We start from the raw sequence: 27958 nt of genomic DNA, 5'->3' as shown, positions 1-27958 counted from the left end.
TAGGGAGCTTACACCTCTGGTTAAGGTTTATTTCTAAGCGTGTTAACTGTTTGCTCCTGATACATGCTTTAACATAAGGTGGGCTAGCATGTTCAGATAAATAGCAACTAAAAGAAAACAGTTCTACATTTAGGCAATGTCAGGCTGCAAAAATACAGCAGTTTTCAAGTACAAAAAATAGAAAAATATGAAATTGAAAGAACTATATCATTACTGAAGATGTATACCATCTCCCAGAGAAAAAGTTTCCAAGTTAAGTTCGAGGTGATGCACGTGTTAAGCTACACCAGGGAATCTACTATGAAGATCTAACTTTTTTTTCCAGCACCGTACAAATCTCAAAGAAAGACATCTCAATTAAAAAAAAAGTAAATGCAAGCAAAGCCTAAACATTTCACACTCAAGTTTTCTAAGTCTACTAGTTAAAAAAGCAAACAAACAATAACAAAAATATCCACCCCAACCCCTGACCAACTTGAGATGCACTGGATGCAGGTTTTCTAGGATAAAACAAAACCAAAACCAGGCCCCCATGACTGACTTAAAAGTGAAAATCTGGCCCCTCAAGACTCCCCAGGACATGAGCATATTTACATAGCTTAGTAAATTGCCACAGCCCAGTCATTCTTAATAAAGTTCCCGTTACAGAACTGGGGCTGAACTGTAGCCTGTTCACCTCCCAAATTATTTCTCCTCCTGCAGAATCTGTATAGTAGAAGAGCTTCACAATAGCAAACTAAATTTATGACTACAGATATGCAAATTTGATAAAATAATATTACATATTTAATTAAATACCAATCTGATTAAATACTTCAGTTTTAGCACTTGTTACAGGTAGGAACAGCTTTGTAGTTTTTAATCTGTTTTGAGAACAGGCTGTATACAAGATGGATCATGTGACATGTTACACTCTTCCTTTCACTGGTGCAGTCCAGTGAGTGGCTGCATCCAATTCCGTAAGAATCAGCACGTTAAAGACACATTTGAATTGCTCTAGTTAACGACAGTATATCCAATATACAGAAATAGGTAGTTTTGATCAGGAAATGAGCTGGTATTATGTGGCAATAAACAGCATCCTACAATAATGGAAGGCTGCTAACTCAAAAGTATGTAAGACGACTAACAGTTCAACTCCAAGTTCACGCACTGAACTTTACATTATCTAGCGGTTTGTTTTGCGTTTGGTTTGTTGGGTGTCTCCCCTCCCCCCAAATATAAAAAGAGATGCCGGTACTTCTGTACTGCTAGGATGAGGAGCAAAAATCTATTTGGCGATTCAATGTGTAAAGATAAAACCAAAAAACTCTCTACAGCACACAGCGGACAACAGGCCTCTTGCTGCTTAGGGTAACAGCATTCATGTGGCAGCCGCTGCTTACACTGAAAAGCAAATTATGTAATAAGTTATTTTCAGTTTCCTCATTGCTAATTTCTTCCCAGTCAAGGAAAGCTTCCTCATTACTGTCTGCTTTAAAGGTGTTCACCGGTTGCCACGAGAATGCAGAGTATCAGCAGAAGCAGAGAAATGGCATGAGCAAGTAAGAGTAAACGTGTCAGTGGCAATAAGGGAGTCAAAGACCCATTTGTGAATTACAAACACTTACTCTGCAAACATTAGAGCTTACTTATCCATTTACTTGCTCTGTAAAGGGTGGTAAACTAGCCAAATAGTAATACAAATGTTTAATTACCATTTCTGTCAATTAAAACAGATGGCCACCACTGTATTCACATCATTGTCTAGCATCGTCTCCATGGAACTCTGGCAAATTCAAGTGTGTCTATTTGAACCTTACAAAAAATACACCCAGAACATGAAAGTTTGAAAGTAGGAGCGAGCAAGTTACACAAATACTATTAGTAATTTTTCCTCCTGAACCCCCTTTAGGGACTAGGACCTGTGAAATCAAGATAACAAATCAGACTGAAGGCAGACATATTTATGAACAGAAAATAAAGCTCAGAGATTAATACTTTAAGTCAAAGCAGCATATATAAAAATTCATGCAATTCTAGAACAGATCCACCAATTCCAGAGTAAAAGCCTTTCTCACACAAACACTGCAGTTTGAGCTTTTATAAAAGACATTGTTACCGACGATCAGAGCACAGGAGAGTCCCACAAGAGCTGGGCTGGGTGTCACAGCTCCCAGTGGATAGAGGGTTGTTTCAGCACGACTGCCAGCAGGGCAGCTACGCAGGGACACGCTGCCCCCGGGGGCTATGAGTCTGGCAGGGGCTGGCTGTGCGTACCACTTCTTGTCTTCAGCTGTGACTGGGCTATGTCTGCCAGGGCACTCTGTATTTTTTCCAGCAGCATATCCCCACGAAAAACTACCTCTTCCAGACGGGCAGCCGCTTCATGATTTTCTTCTTCTAATCGATACAGGCTAGCAGCCTTTAAAATAAAAGGGAGAAAAGTAAGGATCTTCAAATATAATACAAAATTTACTTCGCTACTAAAGGATGGTGATGGAACAGTTAGCACTCCCTAAAACAGAAAAAGATTCTCTTTTAGCTCCTGAATTACATACTTAAAACTTCAAAGCAACTCCTTATAGGCTGCAGCCTAAACTGGTGCATATCCGCATGGAGTAAGCACAAAAAAATCACCAGAGATCTTAGCTTCTTTCACATTATGACTCTTGGCTCAGTACTGCTTTTCTTGATGAGGAGTATTTATCCCTCTCCTCACTCCCTTACTGAAAGGTGCTAAGCAAGATGTAAGCATAACTTATTCTTTTAAATAGCATATTTCAGATGAAATTTTATTATTTACTCTTAAATATTTTGTTCCAAAACCAAACTGCTTTTCAGTTACAAAAGACTTAGTGAAATTAAACATATTAACTTCAAACTATTTTAATACTTTAAAATATTTACCAAATTCCAAACTACTAAACCGTGTTCTAACTGGGCAATAGAAAAGACAAAACAAAATAGTTTGAAACTGGTATTTTTGGAAGCAATTATACAGGTCCTTAAGAGGTCATGCTCAAACTAACCAGCAAATTATATCCACGTATTCACCTTCTGTTCTGCAACACTGATGTTTTTAGTGAAGGTTAAACACAAAGGACTTGACAGCCTTTGGAGGGTCAGAGAAGGAAGATGGCAAAAGGTAAAAGTTTGAAATTTAGAATCCAGCTCAATTACTTCAGTCTCAGCTGTTAAACAGTTGACTACAGACAAGCCACAGATTTGAGCAGAATATGTAATACTAACTTCACCACAAAAGAACTCAAATGGGACAGGTAAATTATGTTGGGCATTAGTGTAGCAGCCCCTTTTATCATTATATCAGCTTCAGATTTGAAACATATACTAGGACAACCTTAGTATTAAAAAAAAAAAAAAAAAGATTGGCCTAAGTACATCTCTATTAACCAAGTATCTATCTACCTCTTCTCACCAAAACTTACACTGCATATTTTAGAGTGTTTCAAGCACCTTCAAAACATTTTTTAAAGAATGTCAGAGTATTTACCTTTAATACTGCACAAATGAAACAACAGAAAATGAAAACTAAAATCAGTAACTGATGGAATCTAAGCTAACTAATCTCAAAACCACACCAAACAAAAAAAATCAGAAATTCTTGTGAAACAAGATTCTGCATTAACAGAGCAAGAAACTGTTCAAGTATCGCCTCTAAGGAAAGCACGGCCATAGTGGATAACCAATTCCTCTTTCTGGAGCACCTTGCTTTCCCTACATCAGCTGTCACTATGATCAGACCCTGATCAATCATGGAAGAAGCCTGTAATTTTTCTGCAGCAGGAAAGCTATCTTCAGCCATTAAATACGCAGTTACATGAAATTATCCTAGTGTTAATGGGCCCAATTAGTACGTTCAGCAATTATAGTGACTAGCAGAGTTTCCAAATTTAACCTCCTCTGTTTAAAACCAAATCTGATGTCACTGTCAAGTCATTTTGTATTTGGCCCAGCAGGCACCTCTAGTATTAATCTTCCGTAAAATGCCTTTGAATAGTCACAGATTATCAACCCAGATGCAAAAACCTTCAGGTGATTTTAAAGCAGTTCAAGGGTTCTCAGAGCAACAGCATTGTTTGCATCCTTGTTGCATTCTAAACAGAAAATACTTGATAGAAATCTAGCAGTTAGAATCAAAAAGTGGGGGGAACGAAAAGATGCTGTTTAATAGGCAAGATCTGTAGGTAACAGCAAAAAAACCCCAACCAAACTGCAACACAGCAGCATTCTTTGAATTTGGGCTCCAAGGCATTTTTTGGAAGTGAGAAACAGCCAAGTATTATGAAAAGATTCACAAGCTGTTTGCAGCAGTTCAGCTTCTGTAAGGCAAGGAATGGAGGTCATGATACTGGCTGCATATGCTAATAGCTACCTAGCTGCCTTCTGTTCCCAAGCTCTTCCTAGAGTACCTCTGGTCTAAAGAGAGAAGGAGCAAGAAACAAAAGCACCAAGTTTGGATGGTCCAAAGGAGGATACCCTATTGCTGAAAATTGAAAGGACTGTTTTGTGACAGAGCTGGAGAACTTAAAAGGATACCCTGCAAACCCTTTAACAACCAGAAACATTGTGGAAGAACAATAGGCTTTAGTAAAATGTTGGCTCTGCAGCTACAAAATGAAACACACTCCTAATGTGCAACAGAATGTGAAAGATTATCCAAGGCAGATAAAAAACCCAATAAAAACCCCACAATGCATCAGTACTGTTGCATCTGTTGTATTAATATTGGAGCAGCTGGGGAAAAAAAGGGGTAGCAGTTTCCAGTATTCCAGTGTTATGAGCAAAGCACTTTTTTTTTTAAACATTCTAACAGAAAACTAAGTTTAAAATATTATCACTGTGTACAACCTTTTTTAGAACTAGACAGAAGTTCAGTATTTCCACTAAGCCTAAAAAGTACTCACAGGCTACCCTCATGAAAACTTCAGGCTTATATTAAAATCACTTTTCAAGATTACATGGCCTAAAGAATAAAAAATGTGTTTTAAAAAAAGGAAAGTTTGCCTTCAGTTATGCTTTGATATTTTACTTGAGAACACTTACCTGCAGAGCTGCTGTCGATTCTTCACTAGGCAGGGAATCTATTAGAACATCAATATCTTTTGCAGTTCGTGCAATCAATGCTGCGAACAGTTGGGCATACTCTTTAAAAAAGAGAAAGTCAGCCTACTCAGTACATTATTAGAAAAAGCACAATTCTGCATACACAGCAGAAAAAATTCTACAGACTTGAAGTACACAGGTGTTAAAATTCTCCTACATGAAGAAAACAACAGTGTCACAACTGACGGGAACCCACCACACTAGGAGATGAAGGCGGTTTGATTCCAATCCTAGATTAAAAGGGAACTGGTTATACAAAGGGCTGGGCTTTGTACAAATGAGAACATAGTTAGAACTCCATCATCATTAGCCAGTTAAGAAATTACTAACACCAGTATTAAGTGTCCTAATCACTACATTAAGTATTGAGAAGTAGCTAAAAACCCATTTATCTTTTCAATCCTTGCCTTGAAATCTGCCACTAGACAAAAAAAAAAAAAGAACACTAGAAACAATGTAAAGATAGTGATTCAAATAGATTATTTAAATCATGTTAAGAAACAGATTATTAGTAAAAGAATTTGAGGTTTTTTATTTTTTAAAAAATAATTCCTAGTCAGCCACAGAAAAAGTTAAATTGTCCCTGAGAAATGGAAAAGGACTAGAACTTTATAACAGATATATTTATTTTTTTATATATTACATATATTTATTTTTATGTAGCTATTTAGCCGCTATATTATTGAAAGAACTACATAGACTTTTAATAAGAGACACCATAAGCCAGAAACAAAACATTTCCATGTGGAAATGAGTCTATTCAGTTTGAATTAATTCATTACTACCACTAAAATATTGAAACAGTCCTTTTCAATTTAAAATTTTATGTATTTTTTTCTGTTGCTTGGTTCATGAACAGTCTCTGGAAGAAGAGAGAAAATAATATCCAATTGCAAAAATTATAGAGAAGACTGACATTCTCAAAGGTACGCTTGATTTTAACTTAATAAAACCCACAACAAACCAAACATATTCATTTAAAGCTTACTCAAGGTTATCACAGGGTTTACCTGTAAAGAGTTTTAAGGCCTTCTTATTAAGACTTTGAATATCTAAAGACACATAACTGGTAGCCTCATCAGCATCACTAACATAGCTGTATGATTTTACTGAAGTCACTATATTCAGAATTTTAGGAAAAGACAAATCAAAAGAGAACTCAGTCATGACCTGCCATTGCGCCAGGGGAGGTTTAGATTGGGTATTAGGAAAAGCTTCTTCACTGAAAGGGTTGTCAAGCATTGGAACAGGCTGCCCAGGGAGGTAGTGGAGTCACTATCCCTGGAAGTGTTCAAAAACTGTGTAGATGGGGCGCTTAGGGACATAGTTTAGTGGTGGACTTGGCAGCCTTGGGCTAATGGTTGGACTTTATGATCTTAAAGGTCTTTTCCAACCTAAATGATTTTATGATTTTAAGATTTTAACAAGGCCTGTAGCTCCTGGAACCACACTGATGCTGGCAGCACCTTGAACAGCAGCAGGGAAGATGAAGAAGCAAACAAGCCTTTCAGCTGGCTCTTCCAATTCCAGTATCAGAGAGCAAACTATTGGAACTTCCAATTCCATTATCAGACCAATGAACAACTAGTATTCAACTGTCCTAGAAGGTGCATCACTGTGCTCAAAACCAGTCTCCCCTGACATCCTGCTAGACAAATGTAATCTGATACAAAATTATGCAATTTTTTCTTGGGGTGGGGGGGAGAAGGAAAAAGATTCAGAATTAGAATAACACGCTTATTTAAACACTAACTTAAAATTCACTAACTTAAACTTCTCAAATCAGAGAAAACTTTTAGTTTGCTTGCCAGTTTCAGTGTCCTAACACTAGTTTCTTGTCTCCCAAAACCACCAACCAAACCAACAAAAGCCCCCCAAAACCAAACAAACCAACAACAAAACCACAAATGACAATGGGGAGATTCAACATGACATTATTCCTTAATTATATAAGCAGATAATAAATGGAGAAATGCAAATTAAAAGTTTACAACACAGATCATTTTAAATTCATACATGATTTCATAAAACTAATATTCATACTTTCTAAAAAGATTTCTTGGAAGTAGCGGACAACTCATTAACAACCTCTTGCAGCAGTCCTATTAAAATGATTTCTATCTGTAGTGCTACTGTGTCTGTGTAAAGAAACCAGCACAAGAAATAAATCTTAATGCTTACTTAGTACTTAAAATCACATTTCTGCTACCACAGTCCTCTGCAGCAAGTGCAGCTGACATCAATTTACAACTTAACTTCAATCACTCCACCAGTTCATGGTGGAATTGTCTGCCAAGCATGTACAGATGTTGAGTTATAGAGCATACTGTATCAGAACACGTTCACGTTTTGTTAGGAGGTGCAGAAACACTTGCCTTCTGTTGGATTAGCAGGCTGATCTTTGTTTATTGCTGTCTGAATGTTGCTGAAAGAGGCTGGGGGGCCACACTGCTGCAACACTCCAATAGCATTACAGAACTGGTCTGCGAGCTGCAAGCAGTAAAGCGATCGTTAATTTATTTCACCACTAAAGCCGTTTCAATTTTATTTTGCATATCGGCAGACCCCCGCAGAAGCCCACCCCCGCAGCCCGTGGCGATACCCCCCCTACCCGGGGGCTGCCACAGCGGGGGCGGGGAGAACAACCGCGACTCCTCACACCCGCAACGGCCGGGCCCGAGCGCAGTGGCAGAGGCCGCGGAGGCAGGAGGGGCCATAACCCAGCACCAGCTCCCCCTCCCCGCTGCTAAGAAGAACGTCGGGCACCAGAGGAGAGAAGAGAGCACTACCGCCTCACCGAGTTTACCGCGTCCTGCAGCTGCGTTAACCGATCCGCCATGGCGCCGCCGCCCACCCGACAGTACCCAGCGCAGCCAATCGGGCGCCTGGATGTTGGGTGGGCGGGAGAGGGGCGGGGCAGGGACGGGAGGTGGCGCCGGAGTCCTTCCGGTGGGGCTAGGCGGTCCTGGCGCGCCCCCTGCAGGCCGGGAGGAGGCCCGGTCCAGGCGGGGGCAGCGCCGCGCTGTGTCAGAGCCACAGCAGCCGATTTCTGACGCCTCTCGCTTTCTCGCCAGCGGCTGGCAGCTGCTGAACGGCTCCGCTGGGGCCAGGCGGGCCCTGGCGCCGAGTAACACCGTGCCGTGGCAGAGGCGGGCCGGGCGCGCCCGGCGCCGTGGGAAGCGCCCGGCGGGGAGCGCTGCGGCGGCGGAGGAAAGGGCGCTGCAACGGGTGCCGTCCTGCTGGAGGAACTGGCGTATCGCGACCATTTATTTCTCTCAGGAACGCCAGTTCGTGCTCACGACTGCAGCAGGTAAAAAAAATCCCTCTAACCCCTAACAGGGAACAGCTGGGCTGGAGACCTCCAGGGGTTTCTTCTGGCTGAAGTCGTCAGCGATGCTGTGGGTGCAGCCACCCAGCAGCAATGCATATGCTGCAAGACTCGTCTTGCCGCTTACAGCTACCCTCTTTGCCACGATACAAACTCATCCGACAGAAGTGTATTTCTGATGACACGGTTGGGGTTGCGGGCTGCCTTTGTACACCTCCGTTAAAAAGCCAAGTCACAAATTACTGTGCTGTAGACCAAAAGTGACCACACGCTTTTAAGGGGTTTACAATTATTATTGAAGTCAACGGGTTCTTTCTTGGATTTCCACTAGTGGGATAGCTGCTGGACTGAGGCTGGAACAAGTGAGGCTTACGGCACAAGACAAGCCTCTCGCAGGCAAGGATTGAGCAGTTTGAATGCTGAGCTGTGAATAAAGAGTGACTGAGGTCTCAGAGAGGTTGTCTGCCATGGTGGCAACACTAAACAGATGTTTAATATCTCATGGATTTTGACTTACAGGAACCTCGCTGAGTAGAACAAAAATAACCTCAGCAAACTAGATAGCCTGATGGAGAAAAGCTGCCTTCCTATGCACAGCAGGCAAAGGCAAGGAGAAGAAAGTACACCCATATATCTAAAATAGCTATAAACAGGGACCCAGCACTCACCTCTGTGTTCTTATGCCAGACTGTTGCATTTTAAGTGGAAACCACATCAAAGCAAGATGGGGAAAAATAAACACAATAGGGGTGATCATACAAGGCTTTCTAGAGTTGTTACAATGTAAATTCATAAAAAGGGTCCAAATAATAACAAAAAAATACACCCCCCTAAAAAGAGACTTTTAATTTTACTTCTGTTTTCTCCCATCCTGTGCCTGTGAATCACCTTTGCAGCCAGAGGCATCTCAGACATGCTCCAGGGAGCCTCTGAGGCAACGTTTCTTACTGCTCTTTATAAGGTAAAACCAAATGGCTGCTGTGTTAAAAATAAATAATTTAAAAAAAATGTAAAAATGTCAACCTTCCCCCAGCCGGACCTGGAGACCTTCCCAAGCCCTTTATCCACCCCTGTAACTGCCACACGGGCGGCGGACGAGGCTTGGGAGGATAAAAGCCGTTGGGGGCAGCAGCTGGGGCCGTTACCTCAGTCTCCTCAGGCAGGTGGGTGCCGGGAACAGCCGGTGGCGGGAACAGCCTCTGCTGGGCGGGTCCTGTGAGGTGGCGCAGCGCCCGCCTTGCGCCGCGTCACAGGACCCGCCTGGCTCTCAAGCACCTCCCCATGGCCCTAGCCCGTTCCCAGCCACATCTCCCCTTCCCTCCGCAGCGCCATGCGGGTCCTTCCTCACGTCGTGATGCTCTTGGGGTTCCTGGGGGTCCTGCGCTATGGCGGTGCCTCAGGTGAGTGCGGCGCGGGGAGTGGGGGGAGGGTGGGGCTGTGGGCCGTGGCCGCCATTAGGCGGCTGGGAGGGCTGGTGGGTCTCGCTTGGATAGGGGAAGAGACGCTTTTTGGCCGGGTCGATGTCAGGTAGGATGGAAGGGAAGGGGCTTGTTTCGTGGAGGGGCCCGCAGAGCCTTTTGGGGGGGTGTCCCAGGCGGCGGCGGTGGGACCTGCTGGTCTGGAGGGGTGAGCAAGAGTGAAGATCAAAGCAAAGGTGCAGGCTGCCTGTGGAGCTGGAGAAGAGTTTTGTATAGTCGTGGTTATCTTAATCTTTGATGTGGGCAGGGAGAGCTCATCCTGCCCCCCGCCCTTCCCCCCCTTTTCTTTATGCAGCTTAATTGCTACGAACGCCATCGTTTTAACTCTTACACGGATATACCGCACTAATTTTAACTGTGCTGTTTCAGGGATATACTATAGGCTGGTGAGTCTGGTGTAGGGTTGTGTTCCTCCTAAGAAAACAAGGTGACATTCACTACCTATGAGCTTATATGAGAAAAGTAACAATGTTAATAGTGGAGTTTGGTGTATGACCATATACAGGTGGCCATGAATTACCAGCACCCTGTGAATTGTGGGTTGAAAACCACTGTCCCTATAAAACTAAGGAAAAGAGCAAAACCTCTTAGAATTTGGAGCTTGGTTCCTAAAATTACTTGTTGGCTGTGCTGATGTAATCTGACTTTTTTTTTTGCATGGGCTTTTTTTGTAATTCCCCTGTGCTCCTGCATGTGACTAAAATAGGTGTTCAGAGGTAAGTGTACTATAATGACTACGGCTTGTGAAGATTCAACTGTTAATCTGCTTGCTTTTTTTTTCTGGTTAAGTTCTTCTCTGTTCGAAAAAAGGAAAAAAATAATCAGTTTCCTTTCAGAGATAAGCAAGTAGTATCTTATGTTAGGGCTGATGTAAGCCTCATCTTAGTTTTTTCTTTATTTTTAGACCTGCTTCTAATGATGCTTAATTCTCCAGAAGGAAAAAGGTACTCTTGGGATACTCTGTAAAACTGCGGAACAGTGTTTGGAATTGGCCTCAAGTGTGGAAGAGTTGTTTCCCCACCATGCCCCCAAGTCTCATGCCCAAGAAGCTTAGACTTGGTAACTGATGGTGGTTAGCAGGTCTGAGAATGAGTGCTCAGTGTTCTTAGATCTTAATGCTTGCATTAAAATGTGCTGACAGGCAGTTTGTCTCCTGGACTTGATTGAAAATGGGTCATGTGTTATTTTTTTAAAGTATGTAAAAAGGTAGAATAAATATGGGACTAAGCTAACTGCTTTGCCTTGAAGGGGCCTGTTGCTGTATTTCCTTGCATAATTGAGGGTGGAGGGGGAAAGTATTTTTCTCATGAAAAGCTAATAAGCTGTGTAACTTGTGTACCAGTGTCTAGCTGATCATTAGGCCCTTCAAGCAAGGACACTTGCTTAATGGTTCACTTATTTGAAATTGTCTTGTTAGTCAGTTGTGGGCACACAGGTTTGCAAGGCTGGGCTCTGCTATCTCCTAATACTAGAAGATTCTGCTTAATTTTAAAAGTGCTGATAAGTAAAAACTGAGCGTGATGGCCTGTATTATCTCTCTGGGTTGCTGATGGGCTGTAGCCCTTCAAGGTTAGGATTTGTGCAGAAGTGGTTTATGTATCATGGTTTTTATCTTCCAAGGAGCTCCACCTTCATTAAGTAGGAGTGCAACTGGCCTTGTTTTACTACATCCAAACCAGGTTGTTTAGTGTTGGAAAAACTAAAGCAAATTTATAGTGTAATCAGGATTGACTAGTGCCCCTCTCATAAAGGGAGCTTTATGGGTCAGTTTACTTTGCGCTAGCCATTTAGTTTATGCAGAGACAACATTCTAAAATAGAGGTTCAGACAAAGCTATTCAGATGTCTGAATGTATTGGGTAGCTGGTTACGTGCATCTTGAAGTGTTACTACCTACGTGTGCAAGTGACACTTTAATCAACAGTGCCAGCAATGTGGCTGAGGCCAGGTCTTGCGTGTTCTGGCTGATAATCAAAGTGGATTAGTAAAACTGTAAGTGGGTGAGACAGGTACTTCTCCCGTCACTTTTCAGACAGTAGAAGGCTCTATGACCGCTAACTTTGTGAACAGAATAGTCTTCTGGGATGGGAGTGGTGCAGCTGGTGACAAGCCATGCGGCAATATTGGCTTTAAGCATGAAACTGTGCTCTAAGCATGAGTCTCAATACACATGCAATTAAAACATAAAATCTTTTGTAAATCTTCTTGCTTCTTTTGGGTGTGTGTGGTGTCTTTATTTGAGGTTTTACTAGTGTGGGAAGACAGAGGCCTTGTAGCAGAGCTCTGTACAGGTCTGATATAATATGGCTGCTGGCTTTATTCTGTTTAGTAACTGTATTCATGTTTTCCCTATGCAAACTAGTTTTTAGTCTGAGCTTGCATTCAGTCTCCCATTAAATGTCTTCATGTGACTACTTGTTGATCTACTCTATACGCTGGAAAGTTGTTCTTACCTCTTAAAGCTTACATAAGATTATTCTGCATACCCACTGTAAGCTGGTTGGCACGAAGTAGAAATGTGTTTTCTCTGATTGTGGAGACCTTCTTGGTCTGAGGTAACCATGATGTTTGAGCATGTATCTGTAGATAAAGACTGATCCTGTGTGGGCAGCAATGGCATTTCTTCACTTGTGTCTCTTAATGGAAATTGGTCTGCTGGGTGTAACTAAGAACTTTATATGGTTAACTGTTTGTTGGTGATAGGGAAATGACATTTAACTGTTGGAGCCGAAGTGTGGTTTACTTAAAACATCAAATGAACTGTGAGCTCAGCACTGAATCAGAGAATGGAAATGGTTCAAGCTGGGTGTTGCATGTTGGTGAAACTCAGTGTCACAGTGAGGGGATAATAAGTGCTGAGCCTCTGTAGTGTTCATTATCTTGTTGCTTAGAGTTAGGAATGATGACTTTAGATCTCAGAACAGCTCAGAGAGGTTTGGTTCCTTTGCTGTCTTTACTGGTTTTGCTGTTCATGTAGGAGAAAAGTTACAATGTGAGTGACCGAGTGGACTCTTGTCCAGCTCTGTTCATCAGTTTTTAATATGCTGGACTGTCTGTGCTCCTGTTTGAGTATTGGTACTAGTATACAGAGTAACATGTGCTCAACACTCCCATCTTTGTTCTGCTCTTGTTCAGTTTCAGCAATGCTGACTTCCTTTAAGTAGGTTTTCAGTTGATAATATCTATAACAGTGAGAGTTCTGCCCTTGTATCTAACGCAAAACTATCCTGGCATGCAGGGACCATCATACTTATCCCTGCAAGGAAAGAAGAGGTAAGATACCAGACTATCCCAGAGTGTTTCCAGACCTTCACTGTCTAAAGCAAGTGAAACAAAACAAGCTGGGATGCCTGGATTTTGTTCCTGGCTCTGTTGCTGACTTACCAGCTCAACTACCTCACTTCTGTGGTATCTCTGCTGCATGTGCTGCTGAACCTGCAGTCCTGCAGTTGTATGCTACCTTCAGTGAGATCAAGCTTGCCCAAAGAAGAAGCCTGCATGCTGTGGCCAGTACTACATGTTCATGGAGGTTTTGGTATCTGTCCTTCATCTTTGACAACGCTGAACTTGTAGCTCAGGTAGTCTAGTGCCTGTCTGAGAACTTGCAATAGCAATAGGCCTGATGAGCTGGTTAATTTGCTTGGAGCACAAACAATGACTCTTTCAAATGACAGAAAAAGAGAAGGCTGAAAAGGTGCTGTAGTCTGGCCACATAGCAATTGCTCTTCCAGAAAACTTAGAAGGTCCTGCTGGTCTGCAGTGCTTGTGAATTGTCCTTTTAGTCATCTTTCAGGCCTGGCTAGAATCTAGCGTGGTTCAAGGAGCCTGTGAACAAGAAGCTGAAAAATACTTGTCTGATGGATGTAGCCAATCTTGTTATTCAGCCAGAATCTATGCTCTTCTGTCCAGACTTTGGTTTAAAATGTGTCACATGAACTGTTTTAGGAGCCATTATGCAAACAGTAAAGCAATGTAGAACACTATGCCTTAATTTGCCACACTAATTAGACTTGAGAGAGTGCCTCTGACATTTAGAGTCACATGATTGTATTGAAGTGGTGGCTGCATGTCTTGCTGACAAATAGGTTCTTATTTATGCAGAGACCTCTGGGTAGAGGTGCAGAGTGGAGGTGAGAAACAAGATTGAGCAGTGTAGGTTTTTTTTTCCCCCTTGATGTAGGGCACAGAGAGGATGTAATAGTTTCAGCTTTCTCCTTAAAAGAACATCTAAGTGTGAAGATCTTGTGGTTCAGGAAACTCTGCTGAAGTTCTTAAAGATCAGAAAAATATTTTTTCCTGCATTCTAAGCTTTCACTCCAAATTTCTGAGTGCATAGATATACAGTTTGTGCCTTTTGAATACTTTTCTTTAGTATTCATACTGCTAGTTGCACTTCTGGTAGAACTTAAGAGCTAAGGAGCAAAGAGGTCTTGTGGAGAGGAGGATAGCTGAATGCTGTTCAGGGGACTATCAGAAACTGAAGAATACACAAAGCTGTTTTTTAGCTCTAACTTTACATTCATTACTGTTTGAAAACTGAGTAGAAACTTCTTCTGTAACACAAACTGCAGACGATGGGACAGAAAAATGGAGAATCTTTGTGTTCTTCGTAGATGGTTTGTGATCCCCATATTTCAGCTGGGGTTTATTCGTGATGCAGTACTGGTATTAATTGAATTTTGGAGGTAAGCATGTAAGGGTTGAAGTTAGCAAGGTGAGATAAGACTTTTCCTCTGTTGTGAGGTGAGTGGAAAAAGCACGAGGGTAGGAGCTTGCCTCTGTTTACATATTGTCAAGAGGCAAAGAAGCTGGCCAAAGATGCTAATTCTTGGCAAGGGAGGGTGGAAAAATAACAGGAAAGGATTTAGAGTACTGGGTATGGTTTTGGATGAGAAGGCTGTATCCCTTTTTTTTTTTTTTTTTGTGTGGGAGACCACCTGAGTCATTGGCAACAGTGTATATGGGATGGTGCTGTTGATTACTCTGTGCTTCTGTTGGAGTACTTGACAATATCAACCCTTTACTTGAGAAGAGGCAACTTTATTGAGGAAATACTCTGTATATGTTTAGGCTTGATAACTTTTAGGGGTTGTTTTTGTGTATGCTCTGCAAGCATCTGTCTGCCTGCTAACCACCAACAAAAGGATCTTGTGGCTTCTGTACAGCTGCTTCTCTTTCCTCTCTTGACATCCCCTGTCCCTCAAGAGCCCAGCACAGGGATAAACCAGGATTTCTTGCAGGACTTGAATGGCAAGCCAAAGCTGATTTTCAAAGAATCTTGTATCCTAGGTCATGTGGCTCTCTCTAAATTAAAATGGCAGTGGATCACGAGGTTATGCTTGTCATAAGAAGAAATGGTCTTGGTCATGTCTTGGAATATTAGTCAGATTTCTAGATATGGAAACTGGGGTCCAGCAGTTCTAATAAAGAATAGTGTGGGAGCAAAAGACACGTGATGCAGCTGAAAGTAGGTAAGTATACATATGTAAACTACAGATCTGACTGTACAGAAGTTGACTCCAACTCCCATGGTCCATGGAAATTCACCCAGGAAGACTAACAGGTATTGTGCAAGTTAGCTGGCTAATACAAGCATACTTGTCTGGATTTGCTGAAAAGCAAGTCGTCCTCTGTGTCCTCAGTTTACTGAATGTTACTTGCTGTTGATTGCATTAGCTGGTCAGCCACAGCTAGTGTCTGTTGCTGATGAGCTCTGCTGTATGAAATACTGAGCTCCTGGGAGGAAGTCCTGCTCCCTGTGCTTAGGTGGGTGCCAGGCTATATGGTGGGTTCTCAGGCTGTGTCTGTTCTTGTAGGTATGGTTCTGTGTATAGTAATCTCTGAAACATTAATACACCTTAATTACAGGATGAGAGTAGCATAAAACATCTTGCTCTGTTCCCAGCTAATATTGGGCTACTGGAAGCTTCCAGGCTCCCCTTGACAATTGCTTCCCTCTGGACAAAAAAAAGTGTTGGTTTTTTTTTCTGTAATACAGGTCTTCTTGAGCTTTCCCTGGGAAAATTCAGAAACGTGCTACTGAACCGAACCAATCCAGTGGAAGCTGTAATCAGGAACATTGCAAGCAATGTAACTGTTGTTATTTTTCAAGTACATGCTCAGCAAAGCAATGTGGTGATATCCTTTGATAAGGTACAGTAAAAGTGTCACTTTTCTGTTCTTAAATGCTACTTGTCTTTTAACATGGGAGTTGGCTCTGCTACATGTAGGAATATAGAACTGAAGCTATATAAATAATATCTTACCTGCATGACTCTTTGGGCAGTATTATTTTAGCTTCAGAAATCCTTTCTTGTACTTATGTCATAGCTGCTATTTTGGAGGACTGAATGCTAAAGGAATATCAGAGCTGGCTTGAAAATGTTTCAAGGCTCTTTGTTTCTGGTGGAAGTGGTGCTTTTGACATGTGACTGCTGACTACTATCTATCAGCTTGTCAAATTGAAAACAGATTCATGCTAAGTATTTGCCGTATCCCTTGTACACTAAACGATTACTTTGGGATGTTTAGTTGTCTGCTGTTCATGTGGTGTGGATCTAACCCCTACAAACATGTCTTGTTACCCCAGCTCCTTGTTATGAATCTAATTCTCCTTTCATGGCACATGGAGCGTAGTGCTCCTGTGAAGGTTGCTACTTCTAGCTGACAGTATAAGTGTTCCTATTGGCTATATGCTAGCTTTAATTTGTCCCATCTTTACTGGGATGCAATAAAATACTGATGTATTTTTTTTTATGTGTGGGGCTCATAAATGGTATTTGAGCAGAATTTAGACTAAGCCAAAGGTAGTAGATGAGGATCTGCTATCCAGTTTCCCTCTCCCCATCAGTATTTTCCAAATGAGAATATACGGAGTGCCAAGAAGTATCCTGGGAAGCTTACGAGATGAATAATCTGTAACACAAGTCAGCCAGCTCTGTCATCTTTGTACTGGTGGAATAGCTAGGATTACAGGCCTAAGACATTAATGTTACACCTATTCAGTCTTTGATTACCACTGGTAGAATCTTTTGCTGTCAATTCAGACCCTCTTTGTATTTATGGGCCTTACCAGGCCAAGGACAGCGATGCATAAATATGGCTATACTGCTTTTTGGGGCTGGCCTGCCTCTAGAAATATGAAGCTGAGCCAGACCCTAAAGTCTGCCAGGTCCAAAGTGCTGCTTTTACAGTTACCTGAGGCAACACTTCGCCTTGTACAAAGCATACTTCCCGTGCTCAAAATAAATTTGACTGCAGGTCAGTTGGCTGTGCCACCTGTGTAAGTGTGATACTGCCATTGCTGCCTGATCTTTTCTCGAGCTCCCTGGTTCTGAAAGGCGTGGTGGTGTGGGGAATTGGGTCAGTATCTGACCTGGCCCCAAGCACTTGTCTAACATGTTAAGCCAGCTATCATACAGTCATCTCCATTCTAGTGGAGATAGTGACGTGCTTCTGCACTTTGGTTCCCACAATGCTCTTTCTGCTTCTCATAATTTTTTGTGAGGGATATTCCAATAGTCTTACACATTTACTAGTCAATCTATTGCTGTGCAGCAGTAGCCTTCAACTAGCTAGATTTCTCTGCAACTTGCATGCAATTATTAACTCTTTAGTAGTCTCAAACTTATCACTTGTGGTTTTGAGCCTGACCTAGGCAGTGTGTGGTGTCAGAGGCAACTCCCTTTTTTTTCCAGCTCCTTTTTTCCATCTTCTTCTTACCAGCTAGTGAAGGGCTGAATGACTCATCAGTGGCAACTGACACTGAAATGTGTGCCCTACAGGTTTGTGGCAGGAATGTGATTACTGTGCAATACATGAAGCTGTAGTAGAAATCTTCTCAAGAACCGCTTGTTTATATAATTTGTTTCTATCCAGAATCCATCTGTGAACAGCTCAGGAATCGGAGTAGACAAAGGACTGGTTTCCATCCTTCGGCCTCAACAGACTGTATGCACGTGGTACCTTCGGTCACTGGATGCTAGCCAGGTGCTCAGCACAGCTATCTCTATTCCCTATATGGAGAAAGGTATGTTCCTATTACATGTTAAGGATACCAACTCTGCTTATTACAAGTTAACTATGAAATGAAGTACTGACCTTTCAGAGCTGATTTTCTTACATGGTCAAACATAAGATGGAGATGCCAGAAATTATTTGGAAATGGGCTGAAAAAATTTAGTGTCACCACTGAATTGAGTTGTATGTGGAATGTACTATGTGGTCTTGTGGTGACTTCAGCCTTAGAGTAGAAAACCGCTGTGTGTATGTATCGGGACCTGTTTTAGACTGCACTGAAACAGCTTGTGTTGGCTGCAATCTAGGTTGACTAGAACCTGACAGTTTTGTGTGCTCAGTAAGCAGACTATGCTTGCAAGTACTTGCGCTGCTGAGGTCTTAGAACTTTTTTGATGCTGTGCAAGGGGGAAGTAAAAACTATTACGGTCATCTCTTCTGTGTTCTAGATCCTATTCCTGGAGGCTGCAATCTGGAATTTGACTTGGAAGTGGATCCAAATATTTACCTAGATTACACATTGGCTGATATACACATCAAATTTGCACCTGCAAACCTGGGATATACCAGGTGGGTGAAGGCCTTCAGTATGCTGAGCAAGACCTTCTTTGTCTTCTTATTCGGCCAAGATCATAAACCAAGATTCTGCTGAAAAGGCTGACCATCCAGCTGCTGGCAGAAATCTTGCTCACTGCAACAAATGGAGAAGTAAATAAGGAGAGGGAGAGGTGATACATGAGAGAGAAAAGCTGAGAGTTGAATCTTGTGAGAGAGATTATGCAACTTCAGATGTGCAAGCAGTCAGCAAATACTGGGTCTCCCCATTCCTCACAATGACTTAATCTGTTTGAGAAGCAATTGTGTATTATAGCCAGTTTAATTCCTTTTACTGGTACTGAACCATGATAATGATTATAGTTTTGTTTAACATTGAGACTTCAAATTGTAAGGCATTATTTCCTGAATGGTGCCTGATGTCGCAAGTGATAGGCAGGGAATGGGGAAGGCTATATTCAGAGCGTACATGGAAAAACAAGCAGTGATTATGTGATCTTTGTTGGTTGTGACCTCTTGGAATTCTTATGCTGGTTCATTATGACAACTCATAGGAAGCCTTTGTAAACATAAAGGTAGGTACCAGCCCAAACACTACCTGCATCAGGGTGGTTCTACATAATACTGCTGTAGTCTGTACTTGCAAACATTGACAGTCTAGTTTTGAATTAGTTGCTGGTGTTAACTTCTAAAGAGTAGAAGCAAAATACTACCAAATTGGACAGGTAGCTTGGGGAAACTAATGTTAAGATCTGGGGTCTTGTGCTGGGGAAGTAGCTGATGTCTTCTTAATTGTAGAGGAGCAAACCCACCATCCTGTGATTCGGGAACTGGTCAGAACTCCAGATGGAGATTGCAGTATGATGTCTACCAGTACTTCTTACCAGAGAATGATCTTTCTGAAATGGTACTCATGAGCCACATAAGGAAGATGTCTGAGGTGCAAAGTATCAAAGGCAATGGCATTAAAGTAAGTCTGAAACGCTGGTGTAACAGGCATGTGGCAGTGGCATTATCTTATGTTTTCTTCTCCCCTGTGCTTACTTTCCTTGTGTGGTGACATAAGCAAGCTGCTAATGCTTCAGGCTTCTTGCTTGTATTTGGGGTTTCTGGCTAGGAAGTATACAGTGAGTGATGCGTATAAAATGGCAACCATTCTCTCTAGGAATAAAGGTGGCTAGTTAGCACAGCCTGAAATGTGGCAGAATTGGGATTTCTTGCAGTGGACTCTGAAGTAGATATTAGTGATGGGTCTTGCACCCTTTTCTCTATGAAACAAGCTCTTGTTGCAGTATCCTTCTGCTTGCTGAATACTGTGTTAGTCATAGTGCTCCTTCAGTGATGTTGAAGACATCACTTGCTTCTAGCTATACTGCCACAGAGTGCCTATAAATCCAGAGGCAGAGCCGCTTCTGATAAAGGTGGATAGTCTCCTACAGTGCCTGAGAGATGCCGGAGTCTGGCATCCTCAGATGCTGAGGGTTGAGCAGGGAAGAGAGCAAGGAAGAGAGCGGAGGGGAGGATACAGCAGACTTGGACTTGAAATGGGTGTTGTTTAGAGTGGCATAAAGAGATCTGATATGCAAGAGCAAACACTTGCTGCATATTTATGTAGCCCCCAGCAAAGAGATTGGAAGGAGCAGAGGGAGAATCTCGGTGGCCATAACCTGTCTGGCCATGCTGGGGAGTAGAATGGCAGCCTTGCCTGCTTCACAGGCCAGATGTGGATTAGTAGGCAGGCAGGGAACATTAACTGTGTCCTCAAATGAGAAGGACCAAAACATGAGTGGGAGAATCTTCTCCCCTGTCAGAAAACATAGTAATGTTGGAGGACGTGCAGTCCCTCCTGTGAGCCTTTAATGCTTCAATTGGTAATACTAAGAGGGTTCAAAATAGGAGAGCTCTTACCTGGAGTTCTTCCTGATAATCTTCCTTGAGCTGCTGAGTATTGTCTCAGCTGGACGGACACATCAGCAAGCCATCAGTAACAGTGGCAAACAGTTTCAATTAAAAATACTATTTTCTGTTCCAGATGCTTACGCTGACAGCTGATGACAAGACCAATGTCTACTTTTCCTCACTTCCTGGACAAGGTGTGATCTACAATGTCATAGTATGGGATCCTCTTTGGAATACTTCTGCTGCATACATACCTGTGCATACATACGCCTGCAGCTTTACTGACCTAGTGGATAACTGCTCTTCTCTCAGTAAGTCAGAACTTGTGTCCTTGTGAACTGATCTCAAGCTTGTTGTGGTCCAAAATGTTGAATGGTGCTTTTGAATATTTTTTTTGTATTTATGGAGGAGTGCTCTGTTTTACACTGGATGTGTTTTGTTACTTGATGATGGAGTCTACTTCTTGACTGAGGATAAATTCTAGAATGATGAAATAAAACTAAGAAATATTAGCAACTGAAGCTTTCACTTAATGATGAATTGTTTCACTTAGTAAATGGCTTGCAAATACCTAACTTTGAATTCTGTAGTGACACTAGCTTTTTCCATTTGAACTGGATACATAAACTTAAATCATTTGTAGGGCTATAGATGCTGCATGTGAAACTAAGCTAATAAAACATGAACTAGATTGAGGACCAACCTGATTTTTCTGACTGTGCTACTGCTAACAGGAATCTGTAACCTACAGGTAATCTGAAAAGACAAAATTACTTAAGGTGAGCATAAAGATAATGTCAGCAATAGTGGAAAGACTACAAAGTCGTGCTACTGTGTACAAAGTTGTAATGATAGATCTGAGCAAAAAAAGAGCAAAGTTGCTACTCCCATTATGACTATGGGAGGGACAAGAAGAATGGTTAGAATATGGTACACAAAGTAAAACTTGCTTGTTCTCATGATCAGTGATAAAGACTATAGCTGCTGCCTGGGTCACTAATCCTGTAGCACTGAATTTTATATATGATTGGATGTCCCTATTTTAAAGCGGAGCAGAAAATTCTCAGGTAAAGCTGTATCTGTATTATAAACGGCATACTACAGCTACTTAAGTAATTGTTGCAGAAACTTCAGTATTCTGAATATGCTCCTGATTTCTTAATCAGTCTGCAATATTCTGTTGGAGATCCTATCAAGGTAACTGTTAGTTCAGACACTGCAGGTCTGCTCATGTGGTGTGTTTGAAGGAGTGGCAGCTATTAAGTTATCAGACTCTGACAGCAACCTGACCTTACCCTAGTCTCATTGTTGGGAGTACTAGGTGGAATGCTGTAGTAACCCTCTCGTTCTCCTTGTAGGTAAACTCTCTACGAAAGTGTTCTTCACTGCTCTTGCCGTTGTAGGTCTTTTCACTTGTTTTTTTGGACACAGATTCTGGAAAACAGGTACAGAATGGTTTGGGGTTTTTTTCTTCTCATAAGTCTGGTTGGAATTTCATAAGCATAACTGCTGTAATTTAGACTGATGGTATTATTACTAACACTTGCTTGATAGTGATTACATGCCAATTAGATCTACTGCTTTGCTTTTGCAGGATCTGGGCTTTTAAGTATGGAGCAAGAAGTTTCCAGTATACAAAGAATAGAAACCTAGAACTAGGGAGCATGCTTGGTAATATAGATATAAATATGTAAATTTTTTGATTGTTTGAAGTCTCTGAGGACACTCCTTTCCAGAACAGTGTTGTTTGGCTTTCCTTTTGTGCTTCTCAGCCAGGGAGCTGATATGTTCTTTCCCTATTATAAGATGAAGGATATCTGAAGATGTACTGAAGTGGGCTTGGTATGAAGTGATATGACACCATACTAAATCTCTGTTCCTTCTCTAGACTTATTCTTCATGGGCTTCATATTCACAGCATTCTTCTTCTTCGTATTCATTACGAGGGTAACTGGCCTTGGTTACGATGGTGAGTAGATACGGCAGGATGCCCTGGGCTCTTCCTAGAGTATAGTTGTTACGAATCCCTTAGGTAAAATACTGGTTGTGGTTGTTTTTGGCCAGCCTTAAGAAGGATGGGAGGATGATACCTGGGTACCTGAACTGAACTCTGATTACCATAATAGCTGAATGTGCAAGAGTAACTGTTGCTTCCAATGTCAAATAGTGAGGCAGAATTAACAGCTGCAACTATGAAGGACAAATTTGAGTATCTCTCCAAGGAAGATAGAGGTTTTTAGAAACTCTGAAAACTTACATTCTGCTCCTTTCATAATGGGTGGACCTCAGTTTCACATCAAATGTAGATTTCATCTGTAAAAATGGAAGCAGGTCTGCACACTGTTTGTTAGATTAGCAAGAATTAGTTCTTTTCAACGGTGTCCTAGCTTGTGTAGTTACTTCTTGATACAAGTGCATTAGCTGTTGCAGTCTTAACTGCCCTGGGACCTTAGGGTGCTAAGGTGATGGTAGCAAGACTTTCTTTCTAGCCCTACACCACTCTTTCAGTAGCATACGTCAGTCCTTAGTTGCATATTGGAGTCTGAGTGAAATGCATGAAGTAAATACTGACTTTGACTTTTTTCAGACAGTTTTCATTAGGTAACAATCAAGCATGTAAGTGAAGTTGCTGAATAAGTTACTGCAGTAACTGAAGTTTTCAGAGTGTTGATATTTCACCTTTCGTTTTTCAGTGCGTCTTATTTTGACAGCAGTAGCTGGAATTATCGGAGGACTTCTCTTGGCTGCAAGCTGGTGGAGATTTGGCTCTGTCCTACTCTGTATGTTTATTATTGGACTTGTGCTGGGATTTCTCTTTTCATCAACGGTCTTCTTTACTCCACTAGGTATGCACTGAAATACTCTGCTGGCTATTGAGTGGTGTGTTCCTATTGTATTACAGGGACACTTCAAGGCTCTAAGATGAGGGCTGCTATCTGGTGTTTATCCTAATGTGATGTTTACCTTTCAAGTGTTGGGAAGAATAGAGATGTGCCTGAAGCATTCTTTCAGGTGCACTGTAATTAAAACTACTTAGGGAATCTGCAGTGGTGGGAAGAGGAAGCTGCTTATTCTGCAGAGAACTTGCTGAGGCTTTTCCTACCTAAACTGCATGCCATCTCAGCAGTCTGATGCCAGCTCTGCCCCAGGCATGCACTTGCTGTCTGTCTTGTTCTCTATCCAGAAAAAGTCACAGTCAAAATTCTGCAGTCTAACTTGGAGGCTTCAGGCATAAAGGCATTATGGATTAAGAGGAACTCTTGCTGTTACCTTTTACCATGCTACACTTCAAGGCTCTGGGAGCACTGCAGTGTAAGAGTCAAAGTTGTATTTGCAGCTGGGTTAACATCAGGGTCTTCAGAATGACTTTATTGAGAAAACAACAGACATATCACTGAAAAGCAAGAAAGGCTGATGAGCTGGAATCAATCTGGAACATCAGAGTGTCAGCCATACTGCTTACTCTGTTGTAATTTTAAATCTCAAAACTCTGTTTAACTGAAGAACCCTTGGTGGGACAGTTTTTCATTCTCTAGTCACTTGTGTTTAACTTGAGCCACAAGTTTGTGATAATCCACGCAGTCCCTGGTTGTTCTTTGTTAAAGTGAAACAGTGACTCACCTGGGGGTCAGCTTGTCCTCTCTGTTTTTAATTCACAAGCCTTAGAAAGCAGGGGGAGCAAAGTAAAGTTTGAGTGACTTAATTACTCTGCCTAAGGCAACAAACTTCTGGCTTTGTGTTGTGGCGATGGCTGCATGTGCACTGTACTCAAACTCGCATAGATACAAGTTTATAGATTATAAACCTATATAGGCAATAAAATGGCTTCTTATTGGGCAGAAGTACTCTTAATTCTTGCCAAATGAGTAACACATACTTCATCACAAATCTTTGTTTCATGGATAAGATCTGCTGTCCAGAGTACAGGCCCTATACTCGACTGTGACAGCCTTTTTATTTTTTTTTTCTTTCTTATTTTGAATAACTGTTACAATGTATCTTAAATGGTATTTGAGCTCAAAAGCTAAGCTCTTCAGCACTGTACTCCAAGTTATTTCTGAAGGTACTGAGTCTTGGTGGAGGGGGAGCTCACCTCCAACCACTTGCAAAAAAGGTACTGTTTTGCTAACTGGTAAATTGTGTGGAATATGGTGTCTTTGCAGGAGACTACAGGGTTTTCCGTGACGATGTGGTGTTCTGGGTGACCTTTTCTTGTGTAGCCTTGATGATTCCAGTGCTTTTTGTTGGTTGTCCAAGAATTGTAAGTAATCTGCACTGTTGACACAGGAGGAGGGAGGGAAGGGGTGTCAGACTTCTTGTTGCAACATATAGTCCTGTGGGATACTTACAGAAAATTCAACACAGCTTTGTGAAGCTCAGCACTGGATCAGCTCTGGGGAGTTCCTGTTCAGACCTACTTGGGCTAAGTGGTTCATAAGCAAAGGAGTGACTTTTTGCAGTGTTGCACATAGCATCCATTAACACTTGTATTTAGTTAACTTCTGCTGTTGTAACAGTATGTGTAGATAACAGGCATGTGCAGCTGATTTCTTGTGGAAGAACAGATACAAAATAATGTCTTAAGGAGGTGGGGAATAAAGAGTGTTTATCAGTCTCCTAAAGCTGTGGTGGTTTTCTCCCCCTTTAGCTGAACATACTGGCCTCTGGAATAGTAGGCTCTTACGCAGTGGTCCTAGCTATTGCTTGTTACGTCTACACAAGTCTTGCTTATATCACCCTAGACCTACTCAGAAGGGTCCTCAATGATTACTTCAGCAGAGCTTACACCAATGTGCCTTTTCAAACAAATGGTGAGTATTGCTCTTAAGACTTTAAAGAAAAAACACTGCTTATTTGGTTCCATTGTAAAATGTGAGTGAAGGTAGGAAAGGATGGAAGGAGAACACAGTAAGTACAGTGAGATTTAACACCCAGGTAATAATTTCTAGTTCTCCAAAAGAAATACTGAGTAGACTGAAATGCAAATCCTTCAGCAAGTGTTATGTGACAAAGGCCCTTGTGAAAGATGCTTCTCGGGCTTGGACTACCACCTTGCTGTTCAGTTTGCAGAGTGGGCAGTCAAAAGGCCTAATATGGTGGCTGAATGGACTCATCTCAACTCCATGTGTGTTCTTGCCTCTGCATGGAATTGCTCTAGGCATGTGTGGATGCAGAGACAATACTTCATTCCTCTCTGTTGCTAAACTTGTTCAATGTTTGTGCTTAGGAAAGGAAGGAATGTTCTGCTTTGGTATAGGAATCTGTTTGGTTTTTTTCAGACTTCATTATCCTGTCAGTGTGGGCAATGCTGGCCCTCAGTGGAGTGACTGTGCAGCTTCGCCGAGAGAGAAGTGAAGTGCCCTTCCCACCACACCCCTATCTCACCTGGAAGAGGGAAAGGGAGCGCAGAAGCACTAATGTCTTAGACCCTAGCCATCACATTCCTCCCCTAAGAGAGAGAATTCATAACAAGCTACTGCATATCAAAGAGTTTTTTCAGAAAGAGCAGCCAGCTGGGGAGAGAACTCCGTTGCTTCTGTAACCTGCCAAATAACTGGTGGGAACAGAGGAAGAATCTGGGAAGGGCAAGATAAGTGATCACCAGCAAACCAGCTAGTACTGCAGGATTTACCACTGCCGATCTGTCCTGCTTAGTAAGAGGATCATATTTGCCTAGCCTGGAAGAGAAGTTACCTGTCTGGTACACTACATACTGTTTTGTGACTTTCTTTCTTCAGTGGCCCACTCAGCCTGCTGTAACATGCATATGTCCAACTGCAGAATCTTATAATAATGGCCAAGTACAGGTATTTGTCTTGTGGTGATCTAGTCTGATGTTTAGGTGTGTGAAGGATAAAACAGCCCTTAAAAAGTAACCTGTACACTGCTGGTTCTTCCCTGATGGTGTGGAAAACACTACTGAAATATTGCCTGACTTACTCCTGAAGGTGAGCAGTCTGTCAAATTGCGAGGGATGAGAGATAAGGACCATACAGAGAAGGAGGAGTTCTAGAAGGAGCTGAAGTATCCCCTTCTAATAGAGGTACAAAATGCATGGCTGCAGACATAGTCGTTTCCAAGGAGTATTACTGAATCTTGCAAGCTAAACTAAGTGACTTGAATTTAAACTGCACTGAATTAACTGTTGTAAGTGTGCACACTGGGGCTCAGGAAGTGGGCCTGATCTGGGACGAGAAGACTTCCTCCCTTGCTTTCGGATGGTTCTGTAGCAAGCTCGTCATCTGGTCTCTGCAGAGATGACTTCTAAGAGAACACAAGAGGTTTGCATCCTTGTTTGCTTTCTGAACAGCCTGTGTCTTGCTTCTGCTCTGGTATGGTCTCTTTTTTTTTTTTGGATGGTGCTGTCATAAAAACAACTAAATAAGCTCTTGTAGCCAATGGCAGTTCTTTCCTGGAATTGGTTGAAACGCTATTTTTTCTTTAAATCAGTATATTTTTTAATTTTGCCTTTTAAGGGGTGAAAACATCATCCAGCTAGCAAAATACTGACTAGGATCCTTGCTGACTGAAAGTGTTCCTTACCAATTTGGATTACATCTGCCCAAAGCAGAATGTAGTGCAAAAACAGATAAGGGACCACTTGTTTTCAGTGGAGGATTGTGATCTCATGTCATGGCTTTAATTGCTTCCTTAAAAACAAAGCAAACAGCCATTCTGAAAGCGCAAACTGGAGCACTGTGGTTTTGGCTCATAAATGCACAAGCAGTCCTGAGACTTTCCTTGGTTTTACCTGCCCTTACCCACCGTGGCCAATCCTGGTCTTCTCGTTCCATGTTTTGTGGTGATCTGTCATGTGTTAAATGATGGTTGAGGTCTCGTCCTCTATCTTCATACAGGTTATGGTGGCTCTGCCTTCTCACTATCTTTGTACCTTTAGTGTGGGCAGCAAAGTGCATTGTCCTTCCTGTCTGAAGGCAAACAGCTGTTCTACCTGAATGGAACCACCATGAGTGAATACCCTAGTGGGAGAAACTAAAGTTCTTGGCCACCATCTTAAGTTCTTGGTAGTAAGTACGTAAGAAACAACCTTAGTAAGGAAACTGCCAAAATAATCTTATCTGGGAACTTAGCTGAAAGCTACTTTCTGGCCATTTTCTTTTAAGGAGTGAAAGCTTAATGACATGGTATCTGAGGTGACTGAACTAATCTGATGTTTAGAGAGATAAATCCCATTACTGCTTGGAGCTGGAACATCTGCCTCAACAGCAGAGTAGGGCTAAAATCCTGCAGTTTGGGTCTGCCTTCACTGTGCAGTCATGGGGCACACGGGAGTAAATGAGGAGCTTTTTCCCTGGCCTCTAGCAGACTGATGCTTGCTGACTGCTGTTACCACACTGATACTGAGCATGTCATTGCCATACTTGATGGCAAGTAGAAAACACTTATTTGGTATACAAATGCTCTTAAACATGTTTACCTTGTGTTTTTTAAAAACTGCTGTGATTAACACTGTGGAAGAAATAAGTTTAACTCTAATTTTTCTATATCTTTTATAATAAAGATGTCTTTTGAAAGAATGTTTGAACTAAAGGGATTTCTTTGAATTCAGTGATGCT

General features: G+C 41.9%; 2 protein-coding genes across 3 annotated transcripts; one reads left to right on the top strand and one right to left on the bottom strand.

The window, feature by feature from the left end:
* MED21 (mediator complex subunit 21) lies at nucleotides 1-8008 on the bottom strand. Its single transcript, XM_037389938.1, has 4 exons — nucleotides 7904-8008; nucleotides 7482-7596; nucleotides 5047-5147; nucleotides 1-2404 (listed from the first exon to the last, which is right to left on the bottom strand). Exons 1-4 carry the CDS (start codon nucleotides 7943-7945, stop codon nucleotides 2228-2230), a joined length of 435 nt encoding a protein of 144 aa, XP_037245835.1. The 5' UTR covers nucleotides 7946-8008; the 3' UTR covers nucleotides 1-2227.
* TM7SF3 (transmembrane 7 superfamily member 3) lies at nucleotides 7994-27919 on the top strand. Of its 2 annotated transcripts, XM_037389935.1 has the most exons (13): nucleotides 8315-8416; nucleotides 9761-9834; nucleotides 15910-16064; nucleotides 17790-17940; nucleotides 18377-18497; nucleotides 19281-19452; nucleotides 20515-20692; nucleotides 21740-21826; nucleotides 22270-22350; nucleotides 23075-23227; nucleotides 24545-24642; nucleotides 25030-25192; nucleotides 25661-27919. In XM_037389935.1, the coding sequence occupies exons 2-13, from the start codon at nucleotides 9765-9767 to the stop codon at nucleotides 25921-25923; spliced, it is 1692 nt and encodes a 563-aa protein (XP_037245832.1). In that variant the 5' UTR covers nucleotides 8315-8416; nucleotides 9761-9764; the 3' UTR covers nucleotides 25924-27919. The 2 variants fall into 2 exon arrangements, with proteins under 2 accessions (XP_037245831.1, XP_037245832.1); XM_037389934.1 differs by lacking the exon at nucleotides 9761-9834 and having other exon boundaries at nucleotides 7994-8416.
* The last annotated feature ends 39 nt before the right edge of the window (nucleotides 27920-27958 follow it).

This window comes from Falco rusticolus, chromosome 5 (genome assembly GCF_015220075.1).
Source record: "Falco rusticolus isolate bFalRus1 chromosome 5, bFalRus1.pri, whole genome shotgun sequence".
NCBI lineage: Eukaryota > Metazoa > Chordata > Aves > Falconiformes > Falconidae > Falco > Falco rusticolus.
This window is presented reverse-complemented; position numbering and strand designations above follow the sequence as displayed.